This window comes from Colias philodice, chromosome 3 (assembly GCF_061535455.1).
Source record: "Colias philodice isolate Cphi_HAF_F1 chromosome 3, ilColPhil1 Martin Lab GWU primary, whole genome shotgun sequence".
In the NCBI taxonomy this organism is placed as follows: domain Eukaryota; kingdom Metazoa; phylum Arthropoda; class Insecta; order Lepidoptera; family Pieridae; genus Colias; species Colias philodice.
Genome location: NC_143088.1, coordinates 4,764,087 through 4,788,697, shown reverse-complemented (window position 1 = coordinate 4,788,697; position 24,611 = coordinate 4,764,087). Strand labels below are relative to the sequence as shown.

General features: G+C 32.0%; 4 protein-coding genes across 8 annotated transcripts; 3 read left to right on the top strand and 1 right to left on the bottom strand.

Moving 5' to 3' along the window:
- The first annotated feature begins 2,960 nt into the window (after positions 1-2,960).
- Positions 2,961-4,250, top strand: Mpv17 (Mitochondrial inner membrane protein MPV17). Its single transcript, XM_089714221.1, has 2 exons — positions 2,961-3,403; positions 3,477-4,250. Exons 1-2 carry the CDS (start codon positions 3,194-3,196, stop codon positions 3,831-3,833), a joined length of 567 nt encoding a protein of 188 aa, XP_089570347.1. The 5' UTR covers positions 2,961-3,193; the 3' UTR covers positions 3,834-4,250.
- A 668-nt stretch (positions 4,251-4,918) lies between these two features.
- On the top strand, positions 4,919-10,034 carry LOC149489579 (S-formylglutathione hydrolase). Of its 3 annotated transcripts, none has more exons than XM_089714226.1 (5): positions 4,919-5,070; positions 5,831-6,054; positions 8,890-9,135; positions 9,217-9,436; positions 9,646-10,034. In XM_089714226.1, the coding sequence occupies exons 2-5, from the start codon at positions 5,840-5,842 to the stop codon at positions 9,826-9,828; spliced, it is 864 nt and encodes a 287-aa protein (XP_089570352.1). In that variant the 5' UTR covers positions 4,919-5,070; positions 5,831-5,839; the 3' UTR covers positions 9,829-10,034. The 3 variants fall into 3 exon arrangements, with proteins under 3 accessions (XP_089570352.1, XP_089570351.1, XP_089570350.1); XM_089714225.1 differs by having other exon boundaries at positions 4,928-5,116; XM_089714224.1 differs by lacking the exon at positions 4,919-5,070 and adding an exon at positions 5,499-5,625.
- On the bottom strand, positions 10,022-12,711 carry rho-7 (rhomboid family intramembrane serine protease rho-7). Its single transcript, XM_089714223.1, has 9 exons — positions 12,514-12,711; positions 12,254-12,443; positions 12,008-12,130; positions 11,775-11,937; positions 11,559-11,654; positions 11,354-11,478; positions 10,787-10,888; positions 10,514-10,611; positions 10,022-10,266 (listed from the first exon to the last, which is right to left on the bottom strand). Exons 1-9 carry the CDS (start codon positions 12,558-12,560, stop codon positions 10,176-10,178), a joined length of 1,035 nt encoding a protein of 344 aa, XP_089570349.1. The 5' UTR covers positions 12,561-12,711; the 3' UTR covers positions 10,022-10,175.
- A 122-nt stretch (positions 12,712-12,833) lies between these two features.
- On the top strand, positions 12,834-20,264 carry NaPi-III (Na[+]-dependent inorganic phosphate cotransporter type III). Of its 3 annotated transcripts, none has more exons than XM_089714219.1 (10): positions 12,834-13,030; positions 15,661-16,009; positions 16,395-16,640; positions 16,754-16,936; positions 17,029-17,184; positions 17,505-17,998; positions 18,102-18,322; positions 18,473-18,658; positions 18,974-19,120; positions 19,605-20,264. In XM_089714219.1, exons 2-10 carry the CDS (start codon positions 15,817-15,819, stop codon positions 19,693-19,695), a joined length of 1,917 nt encoding a protein of 638 aa, XP_089570345.1. In that variant the 5' UTR covers positions 12,834-13,030; positions 15,661-15,816; the 3' UTR covers positions 19,696-20,264. The 3 variants fall into 3 exon arrangements, with proteins under 3 accessions (XP_089570345.1, XP_089570344.1, XP_089570343.1); XM_089714218.1 differs by having other exon boundaries at positions 12,834-13,066; positions 15,654-16,009; XM_089714217.1 differs by lacking the exon at positions 12,834-13,030 and adding an exon at positions 14,411-14,765 and having other exon boundaries at positions 15,435-16,009.
- Positions 20,265-24,611: the final 4,347 nt, after the last annotated feature.

Below are 24,611 nucleotides of genomic sequence, written 5' to 3'. Positions count from 1 at the left end.
ATTTAAGTGAATATTTTCGAAGATATTACAGATTTAAAAATTGCGGGACGTAGCGTTTGCGGCGGTACCGGCCGGCCGCCCAGCTATCTATTTTATACCCGTGCGAAGCCGCTATGTTTTTATATACAACGTTCACAGTTTTTCTGTAGTGTATTTAGTATCAGCATTGCACCCGTGCGAAGCCGGGGCGGGTCGCTAGTATAATTATAAATTGTTATGATTATAATTTTGTTTTGCTAACGTCTTAATGGCGTGACTGATTTTGCTATAAATGTTCGTAATTGTTGTCTATTTTTAAAAACTGATTTTATTTTTTGTTAAAAAATTAAAATGTTCATTTACAAGTATTGAATTTTTTCTTTTCAAATATTTCTTTGTTGTTTTTTATGTTAAAACTAATGTGTTTATTCTATTTTGAATGTCAACGTGAGACGTTAATTTTGGCTAAATGTGTTTGCCAAAATGCAATAGTGTTGCTGCAAATTCCATTTTTTATTATGTTACATTTAAGAGCACTTAGTAACACTTGCTCATATAATTGTAAATTGTTATGATTATAATTTTGTTTTGCTAACGTCTTAATGGCGTGACTGATTTTGCTATAAATGTTCGTAATTGTTGTATATTTTTAAAAACTCATTTTATTTTTTGTTAAAAAATTAAAATGTTCATTTAACTACAAGTATTGAATTTTTTCTTTTCAATTATTTCTTTGTTGTTTTTTATGTTAAAACTTAGTACTTACTTAAAATTTTGGAGACTTAATAAACCTTTCTTTTCTAAAATTTTGTTTTAATTTCGTCTGAAAATAATTTAGATATTGATATCTATTTTTCTATTTTTAAAACTATAGGTTTCTATAACTCCTAATGTAACCTCAACTTTATAGTTTTATGCTACCACTTTGTGCCACTATTGTGTTAAGCCGCGTATAAATTAAGCGCGGCAAACCATCGAACATTGGCGCGCGTTGCGGCCGCGCACTATGTAGACGGGATCGCCGCGCGCGGCGACGCGAACATTGCCGCGCTCGAACGTGCCGCGGGGCGATCCGCTCGCTGTCGGTTTTTGAGACCGCATCAAAGGAGCTTCAGTCGTTCGCTCGCGCGCCGTGTGGACGGTTTGTAGTTTTGGAGATTTGGCTCGCGCGGCGTATATGTAAAAATGGACAACGAAAAGTGCCGTTTACTAATACAATTGTATGGCGCTAATGAATTTTTGTGGAACAGCAAATCCTCCCAATGCCACAATAAATCGCTGAGGTATGATGCGTGGGTAGAAATCAGTAAGAAAATGGATATACCTATTCCTGACTTGAAAAAGAAAATGACTACACTTTTGGCGACCTACAGAAGATATGTTCGTGATGGATCGCCTGCCGCGCGCGGCAACTACGTTCAACTTAAAATATATCTACATATTGGCTCGCGCAGCAAATGAACGTCAACTCTGGTCGAACATTGGCTCGCGCGGCTGTCGCGCTTAATTTATACGCACCTTTACACTAGTGTAAATTTCTGTGCGACTTTTGTGTCACTATCGCACAACATTTTGTGTCACTATTGTGTCATTTACGTCAATATTTTGGACTTCACTCATATACGACCTTTGGGAAACGAGCGAGAAGTTTCCCATTGAAGTGTTTGGAAACCAAATACTGGCCTATAATTTCACAGGCAAGTGTATATTTACGTTATTTACAATATTCCTCAATACTCATGCATTTGCCTGTTTAGAATCATTTTAATGGCAAACATCGTCAAATTTATCATCATTTTATTATGCAGTCATGTTAAATAATATGTTCTTTTCCTAATATGTACTTTCATCATTTTTCAACAAGTTTTCAATATGTAAACAAATTTAATACGTAAGGTAACCGTGATGACGGGTTTTTACGAATAGCGAAGAGAATATATTGTTAAAACAATATTATTGCTTCTGAATGACGTTGATGGCAATTTATCAACAAACTCATGTACAAAAACCAAGCAAAAACCTTAGCAAAAACTAACCTTTTGCACTACAGCGACTACAGCATACATGCCTTGGGAAAAATTCGTATTAACAGTGGCAATACCAAGTTAGGTGTGAAAGTGATAAAAAATATCAACTAGGCAATACATAGAAATCTAAATAACAAGACACATAGAAGTGCTATAATGTCATAATTCATATGAAAACCGCTGTCGCCAAAATCAACACATTTAAACCGATAGCTAAACAGTACACACAAGTAAACTATGCCTTTTATTGGACAGCTTGATTTTAGTGAAAACTAACTTAAATATTAAATTTTTAGCTTTAAAGCTTTTTAATATGTATCCTAACGCACGAATTTACGGTTTATTTTAGAATAACATCCCTAAGTATATGAGACGTTTTGTTTCTTTTTGTTCCAATACGAAAAAATTCGGCTTTTCTACAACAGAAGTTGTCAATTTTCAATAGATATAACTTTGAACATAAACTCATAGAAATAAGGTTGAAATTTGTGTTAAACGTGATAATAAGAATGGTAGACTGTGTCATTCATTGTTATTTCGATTACTATGGTGACACTCGTAATACTTGTAAATATTCTATAATTTTAAGGAAAAACGGCATTATTTCTGAAAAAGAAATATTTACCGATGAAATATTATTCCTTTATTAGTATAATTACAAATTGTGGAAGAATTTCCGCAATGGGATATGCTGAAACACACCATGTTTATACACATACGTCTCCAGAGCAACTGAACAGTGACGAACACGCTGGTGTTGTGAAAGTCACCTGAGTGGCGACAAGGTCACGCGCGCTTACGACTTCTAGTGTCTTGTTATTTAGATTTCTATGAGGCAATATTTTCTTGTTACACGTTAATGTTCATACCGAAATCTCCAGTGTATTAGATATAAGCTACTTGGTCTTGTTCAATGTACTCTGTGCATCTGTGCTGTGCATAATACGGCATAATATGTCAGTGTCACGTCACTGTCTTATCATTGAAAAAATTCAAACATACGAAATGTCTCGATTGATAGTTTTATCAATGAGGTATTTGTTTGAACTTTGAAATTTAAAAAAAAGGAAGTTGTGATTTTTCATTGTTAATTGCGGTTAAAAAAAAATGTTAAATTAAAAGCGAATATCACTGTGTACATTGTACTAAAAAATAAATTTTTAAACGCTAAATAACCTATAGGAACAATGCATGTATCCATAATGAAAGTTCGGGGAATATTTCAGTTTTATCAAAAACTTTTAAATCGTAGACCTTATTTAGTTCAGGCTGTACAAACTGGAACTTTGATGGGAGCAGGAGACATTATATCGCAAACTTTAATTGAGAAAAAACCTTTTAAGGAATTTGATTACAGCAGAACATTGAAGTTTTCTTCAATCGGTTTTTGTTTTGGTGTAAGTAAAAAAATTACTTGGTATTAAGCAGTTTTTACTTCATGGAATTGTTTCTGATATTTTTTGTTTCCAGGGGCCTGCTTTAAGAATATGGTATGGGCTTTTGAACCGTCATGTTGGCTCTAGTGGTAAAACAGTGGCTATGAAAAAAGTTTTTGTCGACCAAGTAGTGTTTGCACCAACTTTTTTATTCTCATTGCTTGTGGCGCTTGGAACATTACAAGGAAAGAAATGGGATGCTATACAGCAAGATATTAATGCAAATTATTTTGATATATTAAAAACCAATTATTACATTTGGCCTTGGGTACAAGTGGTAAACTTTTACTATGTACCTCTGCAGTATCAAGTACTAGTCGTACAATCAGTTGCCCTATTTTGGAATACATATCTGTCTTACAAGACAAATAGGAAGAGGTTAATAGAATAAAAAATATATGATTATGTAAGCTCAGATAAAACCGAAACCTATAAATTGAAATCGAATAAGTTTAAACAGCTTTAAATGTTTTATCTTTAAAAACACAAATGCAGAGATTATTAAGTTGTTTAATGTTTAAGTGTTACATGGACGCTTGAAATATAGTATTAAATAGCTATTAAGCTATGTAGTTCAAACCATGCTTTGTTTTTGTGATAATATTGTGATGTAGAAACATTAAGTATATGATTTGCCAAGTTCACAAATAGATTTCAATTTGGAGGCAAATCAAACATTTTGTTTTCTATTATGTAACTAATAAGTATGTTGAGTTGTGATGAATAGTTGTATTATTTTATAAAAATTAATTATTGTAATAAATTTTCTTACTGTTTGAATAAATGATGATTTTTTTATTGTGAAAATTTATTTATTTTATTACGACAATGACTTAAGCTACTTTTATACTTCACGCGAACGCTGCGATGTCGCAGGCATGATTAGTGAAGATAATATTTAGTATTTAGTACTAACAGTTACATGTTATATGGGGCATTTCACGCGAAGCGGACACAGATTTTTGGGTCAGGTTACCGATTTCGGTTATATTTTAGTATGTTACACTTGTATATATCCTCGGTATGTATACGAAATATTTTTGCATTTAGAAGCTTAGTTTTCAAAATACAGGTCTTTGAAGATGTCAGCAAGCGCGAGGCATGCATGACTTTGAATGTAATTATCAGTTCAAGAAAAGGATTTTTTTAATAAATAGATGACTGAATAATAATCCCCATTAAAAAACCTTTTTATTCTCATATTTTTAATTTCGAATTTATTTTTAAATTCCTAAGAAAAATTAAAAAATATTATTCTTTGTAATTTTTAATGATCTTAAAATTTTTTAAAAATATGCTAAGTTCGTAAAAAATTACAAAGAAAAATATTTTTTAATTTTTCTTAGGAATTTAAAAATAAATTCGAAATCAAAAGTATGAGAATAAAAAGCCAACATAACGGCAGGGGAACTCTTTCGTGAAACGCACTTTAACATTGTGTCAATTTGCGAAAAAAAAAGCCCTGGCCCCTGTCTATGTCATACCACATGACACATGTCATACGTCAAAATCAAACGTATGAATTGTATTTTTTGTTGATAAGTTTTTCGAGAAATAGAATATTTTGGTGATTACAATTTACAGAATACAGGCCATCATCAAGTCAGTGGGAATTTTGTATTTGCAAGGTAGAATTGTGGATTTTGTCTAAATTTATACAGCTTTCATAATTAGGTAATTGGAAGTATTGGTAAAAACTTTTTTAGTTTTATTGCACACCTCATAACCTGCTACATACTTGAAAAATTAGTATTTATTTGATAAATACTTTGTTTTAAACAATATTAATCCCGCTGTGACGATATAATGAGTTGAAAAAGATTTTTTTTTAATAATACTGGAGCGTTTCGTAAATAATAAATAACATTTTACCGGCTGCCGCGGCCGGCTCCTAGCGTGATATTCGTATGATAGGTAGTTAATTTTAATTACGTAATCTCTACTATCATTGAGACATATATAATAATGTGATATGAGCAAACAAATTTGAGCTATATTGCTTCGATTTAATGAATTCTATTACATAACAAAGAACTACTTTTTTAATAAAATTTATGTGTCATGAATCTCGAGTTTAGTGGCAGTTCAGATCTGACCGCGATATATTCACCAGTCACCACTAATATATATATTTATTTCTTTTCTATATTATAATGCAAAATTTTAACTCAGAATTTCAGAAAGTTAGTAAAATTTCTTTAGATATTTTGAAGAAAGGAAATCAAAGTCATTCAAAAATTTAATAAATATTCATTACATACTATCATGAATAATAATTTTAATTAATTTTAATGTCGTCCAAAATAAGTAGCCATTACCTATATGACAACGGATTTAGTTAACTATTTGTGTGTAAAATATTTCTATTGTGTTTTCTCTATTTTACAGAAATTAAAGATGGATGGCCTAGAATTGGTTTCTTCTAACAAGATTTTTGGTGGTGACCAAAAAGTTTACTCCCATGAATCTTCAGAGTTGCAATGCAAAATGAACTTTTCCATCTATTTACCACCTCAGGCGGAAGGTGGTGATGCCAAATTGCCTGTAATTTTTTATCTATCTGGACTTACATGCACTGAACAAAACTTTATTACCAAGTCTGGTTTTCAAAGGTAAGCTAGTTATATGTTAAACTATTTTTAAATTTGAAAATATTGAACATTGATATTCATATACCTACATATTGCATGTATTTATAAGAAAGTGGAAGAGAAGAAAATGATTTGAAGAATGATAACTTAGATCATTAAGTAATGGATAACACACGCAGGCGTTTCCCCTTTTGCCGAGGTATAAGATTATTCGAATCGAAAAATCTTATGCTTTCATAAAAACTACTTGCGTAATCGATTACGAACACTCTGCGTATTCTTAAAACATCGAAAGGACGTCTGCGAGTGCTCCGCTAAAAATGCCGTTTTGCACTGTCAAGTCTTGCAGAAGCAATTCAAACATGTCGAATATTAAAAAAGATGGAATAACCTTTCATTTGTGTATATTTTTTTATTTTTTTAACGTACATTTCTAATTAAATGCAATTTCTAATAATCGTCGATGTATCGTTTAGCGATATGATCAAGACAAATAATCGAGTCATGTGTGTACTCGATCATTGATGCGGCCTCACGAGACTATCATGGAAAGAAAATATACAAATTTAATCTTTATGAACTAAGCGATAAAGTTGAATTTAGAACGCGATATTGAACCGCACTCCCCACGAGACTATAAAGTGATGTAGCGAGACTATCTTGAAGAGAAAATATACAAATTTAATCTTTATGAACTAAGCGATAAAGTTGAATTTAGAACGCGATATTGAACCGCACTCCCCACGAGACTATAAAGTGATGTAGCGAGACTATCTTGAAGAGAAATTCAAATTTAATCTTTATGAACTTAGTGATAGAGTTGAATTTAAAAACTCGTCGCTTAAAAGGTCGTTAATTTTTACGACTTTCTTAGTGACGGACTGCTTTTAACTTGAACGTCGATAAAAAAATATTTTTCTAAGTATAATTTGAAATGAGATGAGAATTAATCTTTATTATATTAAAATTTTACATAACTGCATAAAAAGGAGTATAATGTTTATTTTGTAAGTCTTGTATATATTTATTAAAATTTACGCTCGGTTACTTTTAACTGGCAGAACATTTTAATGGTACGGAACCCTTCGTGCGCGAGTCCGACTCGCATTTAGCCGTTTTTTTTGTAATGTTAATCTTGTAACCTTTCTATTATGTAATCTATACTAATATTGCTAATATTATAAAGCTGAAGAGTTTGTTTGTTTGTTTGAACGCGCTATTCTCGGGAACTACTGGTCCGATTTGAAAAATTCTTTCGGTGTTAGATAGCCCATTTATCGAGGAAGGTATATATCATCACGCTACGACCAACAGGAGTGGAGCCACGGGGGTGAAACCGCGCGGAGCAGCTACCTTATTTATATGTATGTACGAATATTGCGTATATTTCAGATTTACAAAAAATCCTGCTTTAAGGCTAAGGTGGATTGAATGCTGTGGGAGAAAATCAGAATGGACACCTTGGTACAGAAATAATAAAAATTTCTGGACCGATATTTATTTTATTGAATATAATATGTGATGTGTTGAATAAATACATATTCAAATACAAATGAAATGGCGTTTTATTGTTTTTTCGTATGCATATAATAATGATGAAAACGTTACAAATGACCTGTGTAGTATTTTTTATGAATATAATATTAATGTTATTTCTAATTTCAACAAAATTATTATTTTTGTAATATCGATATGGTTACATCCCTTTAGAGCGATTGTATTATTACGTATATGTATAGAGATTTTTCTGTGTAATCGATGTATGTGTGCAAAAACATGCTAGTCTGTCCATTTTGTAATAGTTTGAGTTTGTAAAGACACAAATTATTTTTGTGAATGTGTGATTGTGTTTCAAAGTGTGAGTTACCCTCCCCGCACCAAAACCGGCAGAAAGTTTAGTTAGAACATTTGCCAGCGTGCTCCATCCATTACTTAATGATCTAAGAATGATAATAATAAAGCAATAAATAAATATTATATTATAAAGAATATGTCACAAACCATAAATCCAATTGGTTTTCAAATAGTTACATTATAACATAACATTATTTTTTGAAAACCTTACTTTTAGATTTGACTATACAATTCAATATACAGTAGAACTCCAACTATCCGAATTAATGGGGACCGGGACCCATTCGGATAATCAAATATTCGGATAATCGGATTTAAAAAAAAATGCCATTGGAGAGAATAAAAGCTACGTTTTGATATTGCACTATTTTTTTATTGAATTAAATGAAAGAAACATGAAATTTTCACATGTTTTAAATATAAATAAAATGTACTTATGTACAAGTTTAGAAATAAAAATCATTGTTTTTTAAACATCTCCGTCAATGTAAGCTGTTTTGCGGTCTTCAACCGTTTTCGTGCAGCCAGGTCACGCATTCGCTTGACGCTTGACTTGACGCGCGAACACTGGTTTCGCGGGGGGAAGAATAAGAAATTTTTGGACAATTTTTTGTGATAATATAATCGGCGATTCGGATAGTCGGAGTTCGGATAATTGGAGTTCTACTGTACATACTATTAAGTAAGAGAACTTATTTTGTAAGATAAGCTTATCTCATTTTCTGATAATATTTACATAATATTTTATGGGTAATTATCAAAATATATTATCATTTTTGTATCTTGACCTTAAGCAATGAGCTTTTATGACAATTTTATTGCAATGTTATTATTAACGATAAATTAATAGTAAAAACAGATAGATGTAATAAATCAACCATTTTTTATAAACCATATTCTTTCAAGTGCAAAAAATAATGGGATAGACATATACATTAGCAAATAAATCACATCTCAAATCAGTTTTTGGCCATAATTAATATTAACAATTTTTTTTTGTAGATATGCCGCAGAACATGGTATAATAGTTGTGGGACCTGACACTTCTCCTAGAGGGGTGAAAATAGAAGGTGATGATGAATCATGGGACTTTGGGGTCTCAGCTGGCTTTTATCTGGATGCAGACAAAGACCCATGGGCTAAACACTACAGGATGGGAAGCTATGTGAACAAAGAATTGTATGACCTTGTCATCAATGCTTTTAGTAATGTAGTTGACCCAAAAAGGGTTGGAATCATGGGTCATAGGTATATAACTCATTTCTTTATTTCCCTTAAAAATTTTGCATACATACCTTCAAAAAGTTTTAATGTCATGTTTTTTTACAGCATGGGTGGTCATGGAGCTTTGGTTTCAGCATTACGAAACCCAGGTCAATACAAGTCAGTTAGTGGATTTGCACCAATTTGCAACCCTAGCGCTTGTCCGTGGGGTGTCAAGGCTTTCTCTGGTTACTTGGGTGAGGATAAAAGCAAGTGGGCTGAGTGGGATGCCACTGAGCTTGTGAGCAAATATGACGGCCCACCGCTATCTCTTCTCCTAGATCAGGTGAAAATTGTTAATAGATTCATTGTCTCTTTAATTTTAATAATATTATTTATTTGGAATCTTGTCTATTGTCTCTTCCATAGATTAGTAGTTTATCAATATTTATTTGCTATTGTTTGTCCATCCTGTAAGAAAAGTTTGTAAAAAAAGTGTAGTATGAAAATTAAGTATCATCTAATTAAATGTAATGTTTTTTTTTATCTCTTTAGGGTGCTGCTGACAAATTCTACATTGAAAAACAACTATTGCCTGAGAACCTTGTTCAAGCCTGTCGGTCAGCTGGCGTCCCCGTCATATTGAAGTTACGCGAAGGCTACGACCATTCATACTATTATATCTCCACCTACATTGGAGAACACTTTGATTTCCACGCTAAAATACTTACAGCGTAAAATATTAATATAATTTCAAAGGTTATGGTCAACAAAATGTTTTCAAATACTCTCAAAGGGTTAATTGTTCTTATTCTATTTCAGTTCTCTATTTTTTTTTTACAATTTTATACCTCAGCTGCATTTACCTGAGCTACATATATTTTTGTACATATACTTAAGAATAATATCAAAAAGCGTGTTAAAATAAAAGTTTATGAAACTTTCATGTTCTTTTATTTATAACTTGTGATTATAAATTAAATCTATCAAAATAACCAGAATCTGAACATTTTATAAAATAAATAGCATTTAACAGCATTTAAAGTTAATAGATTTCGGTCTTGAAAATCAAAATATAATCAGTACTATCTGGAATCCTTCCTGATATTGTGATAATACTGAAGAAACTTGTCTCTGTTTCCCCAAATGTGAAGACCTCCCCAATAACACCAGGCCCTGGAAAAATAATGAAAAAATAAATATGCTTTAATAGTTCTAGAATACCTTTCTTACATATTTGTAATAAAGCATTATTTCAAACATGCACAATGATTTCAAAGGTTTTAAAAATAAAATAATACCATTTATTTATCAATTTATAAATAAATATTTTATCAAGATTAATGTAAAATGCAAAGGAATCATAATTGTAATATTCATTTATCAATACCATGTGAATTTATAAAAAGAAGCATTAACTTACATGCCAAACATGGCTCCACCAAGATGCGCAGCATGGTCAAAAAATTTCCACCCCAGGACAACACCAGCCAAATCAACACCCATTATAACTTTGATTGCCTGTTACAAAAATGTTTATTAAAAATATATATAAAAAATATTGTTTATTGCTATGATGATATTAACCATGATATACATATTACTTGTAGACACATGGTAGGTTTTAGCTGGTAAAAAATAGGAATTTGAATAATTATGAACAAAGCTGTGAAAAAATGATATAAAGAAAACTTACAGATCCAGCGGCAAAGGAAAACATCGGCAGAAATATGATGCTCAGCCTGGTGTCAGGATATTGTACACACACATATGACAATATTGACATAATCGCTCCCGACTAAAATCAAACAGTTTTATATTAATACATGCCAAGATCATCATCACTTATTAATTAAAAACTAAATAATATCAGCATTTCTTTATATAATATTATATATTTATTTATTTACTCTTTATTGTACAACAGTCTTATAAAATAAAAGTACAACAAAACCATTCAAAATGTACAAATGGCGGCCTTATGGCTCTAAGCCATATATACATTATTTTAGTTAGAATAGGCATGGATGTAAAAGCTCTTATACTAGACTGAACCTTCAATGGGTCAGTCTAGTATAAGAGCTTTTATGCATGTTTCATTATGATACAATCAAAGGATACAAGAGTTGCTAGAATAAATAAGACTGCTTTTCGACCAGCTTATACAGATTTTTATATAGTATAAATATTTAGATCATATAATGGTAAAAAGTTATTAGTAAATTGTAGTATTCATTATTGAAAAAGGCATAAATGACCTTACCGCTCCGAGACTTAGGCCAGGCTGGTTGAGCAAGACCTTATAAAGAACACTGGCAAAACTGCTGATTACACCAGCACTCATATACATAGCCACAAATTGCTCCTTTCCTAATGATGCCATTGCCGCTAAAAATATTTCAATTATTAATGCATGTTTTAGACAATGAAATATGTCAGAAAGTATAAATAAATAAAAAATATTCTACCTGGCATAAAACTATACAACACATACATATTAGCAGCTAAATGAAATGCTGAATAGTGACTAAATGTTGACAGTACCATTGGGAGACACACTGAACCTGAAATTAAGTCAAATATATTTAGTGTAGTTTTATTTGGTGAAATACATCACAATAAGAAAAATAAAATTGAATAGTTAAAAAAGCTTATTTTCAACAAAAATTTAAAAATTTACTTACTGCCTGAAGGACTGGAACAAAAATATCTAATCATAAAAGGCTGTAAAGACTTCACACGCCAAGCACCAAATACTAACAAATTGGCAGCTAGAATTGGATAAAAAACTTTTTCATTTGTTTTTAGTGACTTCCACCATTTTGTAATTGGGCCTGGTTCTGATTTCTGAAAAAGTCATGAATTAAATAAATTGGTTACTCTAAGTACATAAAATTCTATAGCTGCTACCACTTACATGACTCCCTATTCGTTTCTGACCATTTAACCAGGCACTTGGTCTCTTGAGTAAGGCTGTTGCATGGGATCTAACATTTTCATATTCCCAAATAACACAAGTAGTCAAACTAGCGGTTGTTACCTACAAAACAAATTACATATTAGACAATTTTTAAAGCTTTGTTTACAAAAAAATATCTGATGTAATAGCTGAATTTAATGTGCAAAATCGTAATAGTAGAACGAGGACATAACAAAAACTTACCCCTATTGTGAATAAAAATGGTTTTAGTAACGAACTAGTGTTTAGAGGCCCTGATTCAATTTGAGGTATGTTAAAAGGGTTTGGTTCAATACGTGGACGTCTTGATCTTCGGTTTGCATTATGGAAGGATTGTCGAAGTTCCCACTGAGCATACCTTACATTCCCGAACTGTTTTGTTAACAATGGTTTACTAAAACAAATTTGAAATTTAGGAATACATTATAGATTTTGATACGATTTCTTTACATATTGCAGCGTACCAGCAGCCAGTTAACTCAGCCGCACACCATACATTTCTTAATAGCATGATAATTTCACGTTGAAGATACAATATTGTATTCAATAGTACATTATGTTGAAACTCGAGATTTTGTAATATTAGATGAGGCTGTTTTATTACAAAATTTGGTTAAGTTTTGCAGTTTGCACGGATGTTGACAGAATTGACAATTTAAACATTTACATCTGTCAATTATTAGATTTCTAAAATGACATTTGACTATAATGACATAGACGGCAGAGACATTCAGTAGGTAATAGAAAAATAACGTAGACAGAGAAACCAACCGTCTACGAAAAATAAGGACTTCCTTTTAAACTCCGGAAATGCAATTATATTATAAAAAAGTCAATACAAGCCATTAATTTATTATTAATTTACATTTGTAGTTATGCAGTCATAAAACAAGTAAAGTGATGTCGTAAATCTAATTCCTAGTGCCTCAACCCCAACGATTCCGCAAATCGTACATTGCTTCAAGGTGGTTCCCAGGAACTGTAAAGTATCCTTTCATAATTTTATGTACCAGGAAGGTATGTTTTAATCACGGATAAACAATTAGTTAAAGATAAGTTTAAAAGCATCAATAAATAAATGAATGATTAATTATTAATACTACACTACGGTACCAAACAACGTTTTTAGCCGACTTTTTTAATATCTATCTACTTAAATAAAATAAAAAATAATTGTTAAGTGTTCCATAATATTATTTTTTTTATAAATTTAATTAACTATGTAAAAATGTACTTAGTTACCTATTCTGTAAATGCGTGTATGTAGATATACAGCCTCTTTGATATTATCCAGCTGAGTGCTTAGCGGAAGTGCGAGGGTTTAGATATGCGGTGGAGACAAAAAAAAGAAAAGTATTATAAAACCGATCAAGGCTTTTGTCAATAATGAATTTGTTAAATTTCTCTGTATTCATAACATCTTCAATCATAATAAGTATATGCTCGTAATTTCGTAAAGCACATCGCTACTTGCATACAAACACAAATATACATACATAGACAATACATTGTATACCTACACAAATACCTACCTACTTTAAAGTTTCAGTTTGTCAAATTTTTCATTAGCTTCTTACAACTAGTGTTCTCTGCTTCTTCCAGTTAGGAAGACAGTCGTCTACTCATATAAGTATGTAAACTGAAAGTGAAATAAACTTAGTTAATTAAACCTCAACCACACCTCAACAGTGTTATAATTATTATTCGATAGGCACATAAAACTAACTTTCCCCCCGCGGCTTCGTCATTCTCATGGGATGATGACAATGATATGAAAGATAGCATATAGGTATATTATCTTCTCCAGTGACGTAGAGGATAAACAAAAACACTTTCGCATTTTTTATAATTTAGTACCTACATAGGGAGAGTAAGGATAATATTAATGTATTATCCTTACTTTAATAAGTTATATTGAAAACTACAAAATGAATACTTAATTTGATTTTGATATTATATTATGTTCTAGTCAAAGCATTTCAGAAATTCTTTAACAAAAACCTTAAAAAATGCTTTCAAATTGTCGAAACTAAACCAAATTTAACTGGGACCACATGACTGGCACCAGCTTTCAAATATAAAAATAATTATCAAAATCAGTTCACCCTGTCGAAAGTTTTGAGGTAACAAGCAAGATACCCTCCTCCTTTTTTTGAAGTCTTTTGAAAACAAACGGGTTATATTCAGTTCAGTCAGGGTCAGTTATAGTACAGACAATTTTACCTTGTCTAATATATTATTTTAATATAAGTAAAGTTTGAGACAGAAGAAACAGTACCTACTTACTTATACTGTATAGCTTCATAATTTTATGAAATGTTAATTTTAATACAAGTTAATCTTAAAAGTCCTCACTCGTTATTATTAAGAAGCATAGAAGGTCATGAGGCCGTTGAAATTTCTTAAGTACACTTTATTGTTCGAAAATGAACTGTATTCATGAGAGCCTAAGTACTTAATAAAAAGGTTTACGTACGCCATCTAGTTCTTTAGGACTGTTCTAAGGGGTCGTTTGTAAACAGTCGCGCCTTTAGTTCCATAATAATAAAGGAGCCGATGGGAGGTTTTCGGAGGGGTGGTTGCGCGCATGCTCTATTGAAAACGTGCCACCAAGCGACCCTCGGTGACTTCAGTACAGCTGAGCGACTCAAGGCGATATTTCTATCTTTGTAACGGATATTACATTCAGGAGAATATTCTTCTTCACTTTTAAAAAGTAAGTACTATAGTGATAATTGTTGCGTACTCGTATTTCGTAAAAATTTGGATATAAAATATCTCGGTACCTAACTTATAAACATCTCTTATACTATTAATTGGATCAGTGATCATTGGATCGCAGCATTAACATTTATAGAAAAATAATTGTTACATTTTTTAAAGTTATAAATATAACAACTTCCATATATAACCATTTAAATTGTTTTATGAAGTAGATGAACATTATTTCATCATTCAATCAATAATTTAGGTACTGTGCCATGTGGACGTCGAATTATTTTAGGAAAGGTCAGATCGAAAGTGTAATATTGATGACAATGAATGAATTTATCTGAAGCTAATAAAATAAAGTAATATAGGTTTTATCTTTAAGTAGGCAAAGCGTAAAGGAGTTACTGTTCAGATAATTAACCTTGTTTAATTTCAATTCTATTAAGACAGTATAGCTCCTCTAAAAACGTAACAAATAGGCAATACGTATACTTCCTTTGATGTTTCAATTATTTAATTATTAATTGTAATCTGGCACATGGCAGATAACGACTCTTTTCATTTGCCCATTTATTTAAAAAATGGATAATGCAATTACTTTGCTGCTTAATGATAAACGATTTATTACATTCCTCACAATAAATTTAATTATGTATCTCTGTTTTCTTTACAGAAATGAAGCCAAAGTTTTCAATACCACAATACTTTCGAAAAAGGCTAATTAAACATCAAACTTTGTGACGCACACCACTTTACTGTCGATTTTATTCAGATTTTTGAGACACGTTTAAGGATAACAATAGGTTTTTATTGAAAAATATTATACAGTTTTACCTAAGTAATATATAAAGCAGAATGTTAGACATTTTTAGTTCTTTTTATTACTACATAGTAATTAGTGGTTAACGGGAAGGAGCGTGAAAAGCAAAGCTTTGGTATAGTCAATGAGCATAAATTATTAAGGTGCTAGTCATAATTATTGGTGTTGATAATGGTTACATGGAAAATTAAAAATTAAGTAATTTGGGCTGATAATTCCTGTAAGAAAAAAAAACATGGAACCTTACGCTGATGATCTATTGTGGTTAGTTATATGTGGATTTGTGGTGGCATTTATTTTGGCGTTCGGCATTGGTGCCAATGATGTGGCCAACTCATTTGGAACAAGCGTTGGATCCAAGGTTCTTACACTAACACAAGCATGCATTCTCGCTACCATATTTGAAATCGCCGGGGCTGTTTTAATAGGTAAGTTAAAATATACCATAACTTTTACCATTTAGCCAATGATAGATTTCAGTATAATCAAGTATCCTGAATTAATATCAATTTATTTAATAATAAAATAGTATTGCAAATATTTTAAATTTTCATTTATCTCAACTAGCATTATAAGTAAAAACCAAACATATCTACTTATATTTTATGAATAGTTTAAGGTAGTACGAATTGGATAGATATTTAGGTTACCTACAGGACGCGTGTTGTCAAGAGCTATTCAAAATGGAATTGTGTGTGTTAATGAGTTTGTAGACCAACGACATAACTTTTTTATTAGGTACCTACACACATAAAACTTCATAAGAGTCGTAAGTTTGAAATGACCCAATTATGAGTTTTATGTTTTTTTCAGGCTATAAAGTATCAGATACAATGAGAAAAGGTATACTAGATGTATCTTTGTACGCTGATGGCGGAGAGAGACTCCTAGCTGCAGGATGCCTCGCTGCTTTACTCGCGGGAGCGGCGTGGCTTATCTTGGCGACATTTTTACGTTTACCGGTTTCTGGAACACACTCTGTTGTGGGTGCAACAGTTGGATTTACTCTTACAGCAAAGGGCCCAGTCGGTGTTCGTTGGTCTACTTTAGGTGCTATAGGTAACTATGAAATGTTTGCTCTACCGGTGAAAAAGTTATATCTAATAGGATTAACTTTACGTGAAATAAAACAAAGTTAATAATTACATCACATAAACCTTGAAACATTTCAGTTTTGTCGTGGTTTATCTCGCCGGTATTAAGTGGAACGGTCTCGGCTCTACTTTATTGGTTAGTACGCCGATTTATTCTTCGAGCCTCGCAACCTTTGACTGCTGGATTACACGCATTACCTTTCTTTTATGGAGCTACAGTAGCTGTTAACGTGATAAGCGTTGTGCACGATGGACCTAAATGTATGGTTTTATTGTTAACTTATTAAATTCTAGCTTAGGTATAGAAATTAAATGGAATATCTGTACTCAATAATATAAACTTTACATTTTAGTATTAGCTATGGATAAAATACCAATGTGGGCAGCTTTATCTGGATCTGTAGCACTTGGCGCTGTAGCTGCAATTTGTGTCCGTCTCTTCCTTGTACCATATTACCGGCGACAACTTACAGCAAATCCTGTGAATTTTACCCTTGGCCTCTCAAATGGTAAATTTTAAATTATAATTAACTAGCTTTCCGCCTGCGGCTTCGCCCGCGTTTTCAAAAAAAAACCTGCATAGTTCCCGTTCCCGTGGGATTTCCGGGATAAAACCTAGCCTATGTCACTCAGAAATGATGTAGCTTTCCAACAGTGAAAGAATTTTTCAAATCTGCTAAGTAGTTTCGGAGCCTATTCAATTCATACAAACAAACAAACAAACAAAAAATCAAACCTTTCCTCTTTATAATATTTGTATAGATTAATTTATGATCCAGTTAAAAGTTTTTTTATACTTTTTTTGATTAAAAAAATAATTATATTTCAGAAACAACTCCAGCAAATACGCCAACACATTCGAATAAAACTAGCGTACCCCAAAGACCTACTTCATTACTTTCCGAAGATGGAAAAGTTCTAGAAGCAATTGCAGAAAGTGCTGAAATGGTCACCTTAAGTGATGCTGATAAGGTTTCTCTTGGAATCAGAGAAATGAATGCTAGAAACAGAGCTCTATTGGCCACAATGGACGATTGCAGTATCCTTTCACGAAGTCTAAGTCCTCCGGATAAAGTCCGATTGCAGTTGATTGATGCTGATCCCCAGATTCATACATTAAAGTACATTGACGAAACACTTAGTTGTTGTAAGAGCTTAGATTCTAATCAGCTTGTAGGAATGGGTGAAAGTTATGATTCTAAGAATGGATTTATAGGTGATTCTTGTGATACAATTGCACGCGTTGAATTGGGAAGGATGACTGCAGTTCGAGCTATGTCGGGTGTAGTTGATTTTGATACTCCTCCACCTAGAATTGAAAAGGTATGATATAAGTACATTTATATTTACGAGTTATAACGTAGGTAACCAATTTTAAATAGAAAACAAAACAAAATGAAAAAAAAAATATCTAATGATAATATAGGGTCCCGAAGGGGGCAGCGCTTGGAGTATAGAATGTGATGGCAGAGTGGGTCTGCCAGCGATAACACCCAACTCTAGCGCAGCCCCGCTGCTAAAAGCGACCACCCCGCCGCCGCCTGCGCCAGCCCCACCCCCGCCGCCAGATACTTTGAAACTTTTCTCATTTTTACAAGTCTTAACTGCTTCGTTTGGCGCTTTTGCACACGGTGGTAATGATGTAAGGTAATTTTGATAACTGTGTTATATTTCAATTTGCTCTAAACATTATTTGAATTATTTCTTAATTGGAATCAGATCGCTATGGTGCTGATGCTTTGTGTGATTAATATTTAATATTGGTATTCTATTTTTAAATGTTATGTATTTTTACAGTAACGCTATAGGTCCTCTGGTTGCGTTATGGTTGTTATATTCTGAGGGAGGTGCGCACGCTCGTGCGGAGACGCCGCTAGGGATCCTTGTGTTTGGTGGCGTTGGTATCGCACTGGGCTTGTGGCTATGGGGACGTCGCGTTATCAGAACCGTTGGCGAAGATCTTACAAGCATTACACCGGATACGTAAGCTTTATTAGATTGTTGTTTTTATTAGATTTTTTTTGTATCTATAAGGATGATACATAATGATTCAAACACAGGTTGATTTTTTTAGTTATTTGTTGTAAATGTATAGGTAACTATAGATTAAACATATACCTATAGGTATATTTTACCTTTTATTTTACCTTTTGATTAACGCTATAAATTTAATTTACCTAATTTACCTCTAAATTCACCTTTCTATAAATATTTTAATTCTTTGTTGGAAGTTGAAGTTGATATTCGTTACTAAATTTATACACCCAAAAAATTTAATATGAACATGTTGTTTTTCAGTGGTTTTACCATAGAACTAGGAGCAGCTCTCACAGTGCTGGTAGCCAGCAAGGCGGGGTTGCCCGTATCCACCACACATTGCAAAGTTGGTTCGGTCGTTTGTGTTGGATACTCCTCAGAGAAGGCTGTTGATTGGAGTCTGTTCAGGTATGTAGAATACAGGAATAGATTTGTGAATTATTACAGTGAATGGAGTAAATTAACATTTGTAAAAAAATATGGAGTTGAGTTTTCATAATACATAAATACATATAACACAAGACATTAGAAGATAGTAGAGATAAACTACGATAACATGGCGCGCCCCTCCAAAATTCAAAACGTTTGAAAGTATTTGTGAAATTCATAATTAATAATATAATAATATAATATAATAATAAAAATTAATAATTTAATTATTATATTATTATAAATACTAATAATATAATATTTAAATATTTGTATTTCACTACACACATTGAAACAGTAATTTGGAGGGGCGCGCCATGTTATCGTAGTTTATCTCTAACTGTAGTGAATAACTACTTACACAAACACTTGTAAAGTAATGAACTGGACAATTCAAGTTGAAAAAAATATACCTATAAAACTGTATAAAATAAAGGAACTTACTATTTCTATTGTTTTGCAGGAACATAATTTTCGCATGGGTGGTTACGGTTCCCGCCGTCGCGGCCATGGCGGCGCTATCTATGCTTGCGCTTGAAGCATTTGTTGTTTAATATTTACAATAATTTGCACGGAAACAGTGAAGATTAAATAAAAACATAAGTGATATCTGAAGATTAGAGTCATTAAGATTACGAAAATTACATAGTACCTATTTAGTTTTTTATTCAAGTTTAGTATCAAAATTTACATCCTTTATCTTTAGCTGAGCTTTAAAGGTTCAACTTAATTAATTGTTTATTAAGTGACGTAGTTAAGGAGTACGGAATTCTAGCTATAAACTTTGTTAGTAGGTACATAATTATATACCTACAATCTACATACACAATGTATATTATGTCTAAATACAAGTAGTTTTTCAATGACTTTACCTTCATAAAACTTTTATACTTTCATAGAATTGAAAACTTCTTCACTAGTTCAATGCGTCTTAAATAAGGAAATTGTATGCAGTATGGGCCGTGTCTAAGACAACACTTAGCCAAGAATTATGATGACACAACACGATTGTATAATTTTTCCAAACTTATATATAATATAGTCAACACGTCTTGTATAAAATTGACTAAATGCCTACAATGTAGTTGAAAATGTTGTTAAATAAAAAATGCAAATTGCTGTTTTTCCGTTTTTTATTAATATCCTATGTGACAAAAAGCTATATTTAAAAATATAATGTACCTAAGTTATGTTGTACGTAGGATACGTACCTATAACTTCATTGCATAAATGAATTCAGGCTAGATTCTGGCTTCTCTCGGAAATAAAATGATGTCTAGGTATCTTGTTGGTCCATTTTTTCGAATACTTTTAGTTTTTACATAAAAATATTTTATTTATTAAAGTGAAACTTTTATTACATCGTCTCAAACTTTTTGGTCTGTGACTCTCTTTCCTCTTAGTCTTCACCTCACATTGCCATACTTGATACCAATACGACGAGATATTGGCATTATACCTACATAGTCTTTGTTTAAATTCATACGTGTATATTTGATAGTAGGTAGTTCCTTTGGTTGAACTAGCTCTAAGCCTAGAAGTCTAGGCGTATCTGACCGTGCAACGAAATATTTGCTTATCAATGCTAACGCGCGTAACGTCTCACAGACCATAAGATATTTTGATTCCCCCTTAATAATGAAGAATGTTACTAGGTATGCCAAATCCCTTGAAATTGTGTCTCAGTAAAGCCTGTATGTATACAAATACACTAGTTTTTGTCGTAGTCAAAAATACCAAGTAGTTTTGATTTTATACGCATTCAAAGTTTCGAAAAATATCGAGTCCCGCTAATAGTCACGTGACCGCTTGTGACGTCACGTCACAACGCACCGCGCGGCCGCATCCCCGCGCGGTGTGTATAAAGCAAAATTACCAATCTTCTATTGGATGATACGTGTAATATTCAAGACCAAATCTAAAAAATAAAATATATATCAAACTAGATGATATGTTCAACGATTCTGTTTAATCAAAAACATAAAATATTAAAATTTACTCGATAAAAAAAAATTACCAAGTTAGCTCTAATTTTCACACTTTTACGTTTTCTACTTGACATGGTAATACTTATTATGATTTTTTTTTTCATAAACAATTATATTAAAACATTTGCAAGATATTTGTCAGATCATTTTGTGTAATTACTTTTAGTTTTGGTTTTATTTTTGGCGCTCTTTTTTTCTCGAGATAAACGTTTGGTTTTGTCACGATAAAAGTGGTTTATCGCAGATAAAACCAAAACTAAAAGTAATTACTCAAAATGCTCTGACAAATATCTTGCAAATCACTACATAGTATAAAACAAAGTCGCTTTCCCTGTCCCTATGTCCCTATGTCCCTTTGTACGCTTAAATCTTTGAAACTACGCAACGGATTTTGATGCGGTTTTTTTTAATAGTTAGAGTGATTCAAGAGGAAGGTTTATATGTATAATAACATCCATTAAATAGTGGAGAAGTACTGTTATTTTTGAGGTTTCTAATGTGATGTCGTAAAAAATTACATTGTTTCCGCTTATATTGCAAACGCAGGCGCAGGCTTATAGGGTTCACTACGAGTTTTATCAAAATAATGTACTAAGTATTATACACATTGAAAAGGTCTAAATAATGTACTAAGTATTATACACATTGAAAAGGTCTACAGAAAAGTCCGCGATGGTATATGTCTATCTCTTATGGATAACCCACAATAACATTTTTTTGTCATTTTATACTTTTTACGACAAATAATAGCTAATTTTCGAAGCGATTTTCACCAATACAGCATTAATCCTTAACCAATTAAATACCTTGAATACATTGTTCATTTAATATAGATCTATATGGCACTTTACACCGTATGATTTAAGTGAATATTTTCGAAGATATTACAGATTTAAAAATTGCGGGATGTAGCGTTTGCGGCTGTACCGGCCGGCCGGGCCGCTATGTTTTTATATACAACGTTCACAGTTTTTCTGTAGTGTATTTAGTATCAGCATTGCACCCGTGCGAAGCCGGGGCGGGTCGCTAGTGTTTTAATATAATTGTTTATGAAAAAAAAATCATAATAAGTATTACCATGTCAAGTAGAAAACGTAAAAGTGTGAAAATTAGAGCTAACTTGGTGATTTTTTTTTATCGAGTCAATTTTAATATTTTATGTTTTTGATTGAACAGAATCGTTGAACATATCATCTAGTTTGTTATATATTTTATTTTTTAGATTTGGTCTTGAATATTACACGTATCATCTAATAGATTGGTAATTTTGCTTTATACGCACCCTAGTATCAAGTCGGCAGCGCTGTAGTAGGTGTTATAGCTTGCGCAGTATTTTGATGGGTTTTCGTCCGCGAATTTCGTTAATAGTCCAATAATAGTAATTATTATTCGTTTAATAAAATAACAGTCATGCCAAAGTTTCATCTTTATTTAATAGTTTCTCAAAATATTCTATACGATTGCGTTTTTGCACTGCTGATCTCTGAGGTTTATCTTCATTTTCCTGTTGACATTTGAATTTGTGTGGAACTATACCCTGTTTTTGTTTAATTCTTCCCCCGACCAACTTATATTTTAGTATAGTTCTCCATATCATTCTCAACTTAAAACAAGAAAAAATCTTACTAGCCATCTACCTATACTTAGCCCATACGAGCAGAGCAGAAGCACAGTCTAGTATAGATTAAAACTTGTATAGAAAACAAAGGATAACGCAAAACAGCTGCAATGTTCTCAAAATATTATAATATGTAGCTTACTTCCTTTGCAACTATAAAAAACAACTTATCCGGCGAATTGGTAGTTGTATTTTTACATTTAGGAACAACACATGATTTTCTGGTATTTGGATTGGACATTTTTAAAAGTATTTAATTATAATTTCGACGGCGCGGGCGCGCGATCGCTAGCGGACTGAGTGAGCCAGATTGAGCGTGTTGTGGTGTGACGTCACACCATCACCGGGCGTTTACAACTTGTTTTACTTCTAAATCGGAAAATAATTGACGTATCGAAGTAATTTTTTCACTAGTATTATTTGTTTTTGACAGAGAATATGGAGTGCTAATAATCGAAATTAGTGAACATTCTCCATTCTGCGAAGTGCGATTAGCACTTATAGTCTGCCTCTGGACAAACTAAGTAGTAGAGTATACTCTTTTCTACTATATATATTTGTTCACGAAAAGGTAACCGTTGAAAGTATTTTAGATGTTTATATAAACATCATGTATCTATTTACACATAGGTAATTATATTACTTTTTTATACACAGATAATGAGTTCATCAAATTCATCCTCGCATGAGTTGCCCTCTCCTCCCGAAACTAGTAAGGTAGTTAACTTTTAATATTATACAGGTAGGTATATTATGTATGTCACAGTCATCTGGTAAAATCTGTTATTTTTTATTCAATTTAAGAATATATCTTTATTCAATGAACGCGGTAGTCATTCAATCAAATAGCAGATTCAACAATATGACGGCGACATGTAGGTACAGTATATTAGGGATCGGGTATCATTTAAGCTATCACCAATTTAATTAGTTTTGTGTTTCTTAAATAATAGGGTTTGTCCTCAAAATAGTAGATCTGTCACCAAAATGTAGTCACCAAACAATGCAAAATCAGTTCCACAATAAATCACCTAAAATCCTGAGATATAAGGTCTAGTACCAAATAAATGTTTTTGTATGTATTATAATAGGTGTGTCCTAATAAGTATTTAAGCAAACTAATTTAAAGAGATCACCAATAAATCATATTATGTTACCTACTAGAAAATTGCATTAAGTTCAAATAAAAAATTAGGGTTGTCATCATCGTTTCAACCAAAAGATTCTGCTACTTAACTAGACTCCCAAGGTTCTAAATTTCCACTGGTAGTATAAATTATATTTAAATAAAATTTTTAGCAGTAAATAAAACAATTAAAGTCAAAATAATCAATATTTATTGTTTAAAATAATTACCACTGAACAATCAGCGCTGGTTTAAAATAGCTGGCTTATGGCTAGCAGAATAGTAGATAAAACACTTAATTAAAGTTAAAATAATCAATATTTATTCTTAAAAATAATAACCACTGAATAATCAGCTTGTCGCGCCAATTTGTCTCCGTCCCTTTGATCATTTTTTCATTAAAATTATAAATTGATGTATTAAATTGGTAACGAATACTATTAATTTAATATCTGAACGAAATAAAATGTTACTACTGTATTGGTGACAAAATATCAAATAAAAAGGAATCGCAGTCAGGGATCGATAATCGATTTATTTGGTGACAGATCTACCATTCTGAGCACAGAGCTATTATTTAAGTAACAAAACTGTTATTATAAGAACGAAGTTTATATTCATGTAATGCAATATAATTTTATTGGTTATCGATCTCTTATTTTACACATATATTAACATTAATTTGATAATTCATACCTGGGAACAATTTTTCTTTATCTGAGAACGAAAATATTTCGT